The sequence below is a fragment of the Humulus lupulus genome, chromosome 1 (genome assembly GCF_963169125.1).
Source record: "Humulus lupulus chromosome 1, drHumLupu1.1, whole genome shotgun sequence".
NCBI classification, from domain to species: domain Eukaryota; kingdom Viridiplantae; phylum Streptophyta; class Magnoliopsida; order Rosales; family Cannabaceae; genus Humulus; species Humulus lupulus.
The window spans coordinates 268,337,323-268,342,542 of record NC_084793.1 but is presented as its reverse complement, the minus strand read 5'-3'; the positions used below and the strand labels follow the sequence as shown (position 1 = coordinate 268,342,542).

The following is a 5,220-nucleotide window of genomic DNA, read 5'->3' as shown; positions in this document are numbered from 1 at the left end:
GAGTAAATGATTCTTTTTTAAGTGGCTAATTATTTACTTTGTAAATCTAGTTATATATTTTTTAAGGTCAAGACGATTATGTTTATAGACTAGACTATATGATTTTTGAGTCAAGTAGTAGTGTTATATTTGTTCCAAAAATTGTTCTATTAGATTTGTAAATACTTTGTATAAGTTTTGTTATTTTAGTCTATAATTTTTTAGATTTGTATATAAATGTTTCATTTAAATTATAATTTTTAATTTAAAATAATTTTTTTTTTTTTGCAAGCAACGACGACACCTAATAACTGTCGGCGTTGCCCATAACAACGACAGTTTTTAATTGTTGGCGTAGCTACCCCTATGCCAGCATAGGCAAATACGGCAGTTAGTCGACTGTCGTCGTTGCTCAATAACAACAGTTAAAAACTGTCGGGAAAGCCCATTTTTGTAGTAGTGTTCCGAAACCTTACCCAAGCGATACACAATGGTAGTTGGCGACGGCAGTGAGCGGTGTACCGACAATGTCAACAAGTATATGATGACGTTTATCGAAATGATCCTCTTGATGATTACATCACAAATATACAACTAATTAGCCCAACACAATCGTCAGTGTCGCTGGAAAACACTTCTAAAGGGGCGGAAAAACCCAAAATCTTATCGGAGAAAAATGACGAGTTCACCGGAATGACTTAGTGGGCGATGTTCCCTCTCTTCATGCTGGTTCCAATGGTACCAACCATTTGCCGAGGGGTGGTCGGAGTTGGCCAGAATACACGTTCAAAGTTTGAATGGCAAAACTTTGACTGGCGACTTCAGGAAAATGACGGCTGGTGAGAGGCTGCCCTTTGGTGGCCGACTTCGTCGACGGCTGGTGAACACTTGTAGGCGGCGCATGGCAGCGGATGGTTGCTGGAAAATGGACACCCATGGTGGCTTCCATTATTGCCGAGGAGAAGAAAAAAAAAAGAAGAAGAAAAAGAAAGGAAGAGAGAGAGAGAGAGATAGTGTCTCGGGAGAGAAAAGAAAAAGAGACAAAAAAAAAATTTAATTTAAGAAAGTGGGTCTCACCACTTAAAAGAATTAGTGTAATATTCATAAAAAATATGTGGGCTGTTAGACCACTGGTGACCCTTATTAGCAATTCTCTTTTTTAATACACTCTCTTACGTGGATTCCACTAAATAGAGTTCAAAATATATATTACATTTTATTTTAATAATGGTTGTAATTTCAATTATTAGATTAACTTGATTAAACGATAACGCGTGTCATTTAAACATGTCCTTTATATTATATATCTTATTAATTTTTACATTTTCATTTGAATGTTTTTTTTACTAAAATTAAAATAAATACATATTATTTGCTTTCTATATTCTAAAGTGAAAGGTTAATATTAATTGTATTTTAAAATATGCCTAATTTGTAAGAAAAAATATAATATATTCTTAAAATATTTGATTTTTAAAAAAAGAGTAATATATTACGTTTGACTATTTTAGCTCATTATGTATTTTTTTTCTGGATTTTTTTAAACTTCCATTGTAATTAGAAGAAAGAGTGTGGGTCATATATTTGTAAAGAGTTATAAAACTCTTTTTATTGTAATAAAAATTGAGAATAGATTAGTAGAGAGTGTCAAATTTGTAATATGATATATTTACTTTATCCTTATTTGGATCATGTACCAAAGCTAGTACTACATACACAACATAAAAACCCATAGTACGTACTCAACACATAGCAATAGTGCATATACTGATAGCATAGTAACAGTTATATGAATTCGCATTATTAATTAATTAGTTTTCTCTCACCATGTCCCCGCCGGTAATCAACTGGTGTTTTCTTCTTCCTTGGAGCTTTTTGTACGATATTCCTTAAGGAACGCAAGAAACTCATCCACGTACTTGCTTTGAACTTCCCTATCTCCGAACACCGGGCTCATCTCCTTAGCCTTCTCTCTATACACCTTCCCCTCTTCTTTCTCCACCACCAACTTCACTGACTCTGCCACCGATTCTCTCGTAAACGACCCGTCGTTTTCATCCCTCGGCACCATATACCCTATCATATTCTCATCCAAAAGTTTTGCATTCAAACCCTGATCGTTAATAAAAGCCAACAGCAAGAGAGGTATTCCAAACTGAAGAGCTTCCACCACCGAGCTCCACCCGGAGTGACTCAAGAATCCGCCTATTGAGTCGTGAGCCAAAATCTTCAGCTGAGGAGCCCAACTCGTGCAAACGATTCCTCGTTCCCTGGTTCTCTCCTCAAACCCGGTCGGAAGCTCGGCTGAGTCAGGTCGGGTCTTTAAAACCCAGAAGAAAGGAAACCCTGATATCTCTAAGCCATGAGCTATCTCGGTGAGTTCGTCTTGATTCGGCAGGGCCTCGCTTCCAAAAGCCACGTAAACGACCGAGCGTTTTGGTTGGAAGTCAAGCCACTGCTTGGTCGACTTCCAGATGTCGTCGTTTTCGTCGTCGTATGTAACCGCCGGTGCAAGTTGACCGATGGGAAGAACAGGTTTCCCGAGAAGATCTGCCATGAGGCTTAGCCATTCAGTTTCCAACTCCCAACAGCTTCTTACTGCCACCACGTCGCAACCTCTGAGCGTTTGGATGATACGGTAGAGGAACGAGATATCGTCATCGTTACCAGTTAACACCTTTAAGAATTTCGAAACTTCAAATTTCCGGTACGCCACGGTGGAAGGGAAAGGGACCCACTTCGGGGGTACGATGAAATCTTCCGGTTCAGTCCGGTAATTGGGAAACTCAGTCCCCAAATATCCCAAACAGGCAGCGTTGAAGATACTGAAGTAGGCGTTTTGGAGGCCGATACTGCGGGCCATATCGGGTACCCAATATGCCGCGAAATCGAAGAGGAGCCAGTCCGGTTTGGAAGACCGGAGAAGATCGGAGAGGGAATCTCGGAGAGCGTCGTGTGCTTTCTTGAGGATTAGGACTTTTTCAATCGGCAAGTCTGAGGTTGATTCGGCTTCGATTGGGAGATTAAACCCCGAAGATGGCAATGGAAGCTTGACCAAGTTTATCAACGGTGATAGGTTTGGAGCGAGCTTTGGAAGGCTTTGGATGTTTCTTGGGGTTGATATGAAAGAGATTTGATGACCCTTTTGGGCAAAGAGCTTGGCAAGCTCTAAGTATGGGAGTATGTGACCGAATGCCAGCCACGGAAACATAGCTATGTGAAGCTTATTACGGTCATCATCTTTGGTCATTGGCGTTTGGTTAGTTCCTGTAAGTGCCATAGCCTTTGGCTTGCGGATCAGAGAAAAGCTTACTTTTAAATTAATTGTATTTACCAACTAGTGGGACGGATACAACGTCTGTGATCACTACTTTTCTTGTTTTTCGAATAAACTCCTATTTTCCTTCTGATTCTGATAAACTAAAATAAACAGCAGCCACTAGCTCACATATTAGAATATAATATTTTTGTCTGGCATATTATAATATTAAAATAACGGGACATGGAATATTGTCAGAACACGTAACTCAGGTGTATTTAATTTATAAATATCCCGACCAAAAAAATTAAAAATATTTAAATCAATACCTATTTATTATTCATCAAATACCATCATCAATACCACCTAAAGTTGGCTTATAATATATAATTTGAACTATTCCAACTATTCTTGTTCGTTGCTGTACTGTTTAATTTACTTGTTAATATACTAGTCGGGTCGTATATTTAACGATGAGTTCACTCTTAGATATGAATGATCTATAGTCAAATGAACAATTTTATAGATGTGAACAAATTAATATATAGATTGAAGATATACAAAAATTAGATTGAAAATGTGTACCTCTAATAATTATTATTGATAATCTTGATCTATAAGCTTTAGATCTAAAAAAAAAAATTAGAATGAGTATACAACTTCCAAGCTCCCACTAATTTTTTTAGATGGAATTAGTGAAAGTCAGAATGAGCATTGAGCTTGAGGACTAGAATCCTATATTTATAGGTGAGATCTTTCATCAAGGTCTCTACCACAGTTACAGAAATTGTGATATTCTCTTAACTTAATTGAGACATTCCCTTAATTTAATATAGCAAATTAAAATTGGATAACAAATAAATGTTGACCATTTAATATTGAATATTTTGTGACTTTGATATATATTAAATTAATTAATTCTAACTGATTTGTTTTATATATACTATGTAAAAAATATTCTAACTTTATCTCATTTGGTGAGTATTTAATGTATCATTTAATCCCAATGATTATCCTTGTTAAATAACAAATACATGAATCATAGCGATATATCCTCTTTTTTTTTGGCAAGTATTATCTTCCATATATTACAATATATTTATTACATAATAATGTACTTTCATATTTAGTTTAGCTTACATTTTTCCTTCTATGCAGTTGATTGTTTGTAAGCTAAACTAAATATTATTAAGATGAAAATATTGAAAATAAAACTTAACTAAACAAATTAATTAGAAGGAAAATGTGGATTGTAGAATGAACTTGAATTATGAAATCCCCCTATGTCAATCCACAATTCACTTTCAATTCTGCCCATGAGTATCAAAGTAGAAATTAAAATAGAAAATACAAGATGAAACTTAGAAACAAGAGAAGAGAGCAAATCCAATTGATGATGAATGTTCTTCTCTTCTTCCTTCTTTTTCCTTCTTGTTTCTCTGGTTTTTATCTTCTGTCCTTTCTCTCATCCAAAAATGGCAGACGTCCATTTTGTGCAGCTGATCCTCTCCTTTTGTACCTATAGGTTACCCAATTTAGTCATCTAAGTACAAAATTGCCCCTCCTTTGTTCCACATGTGGGCTTCCTTCCTTTGCTTCTTTGAAAATTGCTTTCAAATTGACTAATGCCCCATGTACTTGCCACCTCGGCCACTAATCTAGCTCACTTAATCAATTCCTTGCAATGCATAAATTTCCAACTGAAATCTGATCAAAATGCTTCACCAACATTTGCTTTGCTACGACAAATTTGACATTTCATAATCAAAGTGTATCTTAGATAACTTCACAATTCTAATTTTATTCTTTATACAAATATCTATCCATGAAAATATTGTTTTCAAACCATTAGCTCTTAAAGACTACACAAGCAAAATAAACTAAATAAAATCATAAAAAACACAGAAGTTAGCTACAATAGTTATTAATAAACTAATATCACTCTCAATTTTTCCACATTTATAAGCTCAAAAGCACAATAA

At 35.5% G+C, this 5,220-nt stretch overlaps 1 protein-coding gene across 1 annotated transcript; it reads right to left on the bottom strand.

Annotated features, from left to right (window-relative positions):
• Positions 1 to 1,620: 1,620 nt before the first annotated feature.
• Positions 1,621 to 3,402, bottom strand: LOC133806529 (UDP-glycosyltransferase 91A1-like). Its single transcript, XM_062244618.1, has one exon. The coding sequence runs from the start codon at positions 3,257 to 3,259 to the stop codon at positions 1,823 to 1,825; it is 1,437 nt and encodes a 478-aa protein (XP_062100602.1). The 5' UTR covers positions 3,260 to 3,402; the 3' UTR covers positions 1,621 to 1,822.
• Positions 3,403 to 5,220: the final 1,818 nt, after the last annotated feature.

Coding starts and splice junctions, on each gene's coding strand:
- LOC133806529 (XM_062244618.1), bottom strand. CDS start 3,259: ATGGCACTTACAGGAACTAACCAAACGCCAATGACCAAAGATGATGAC.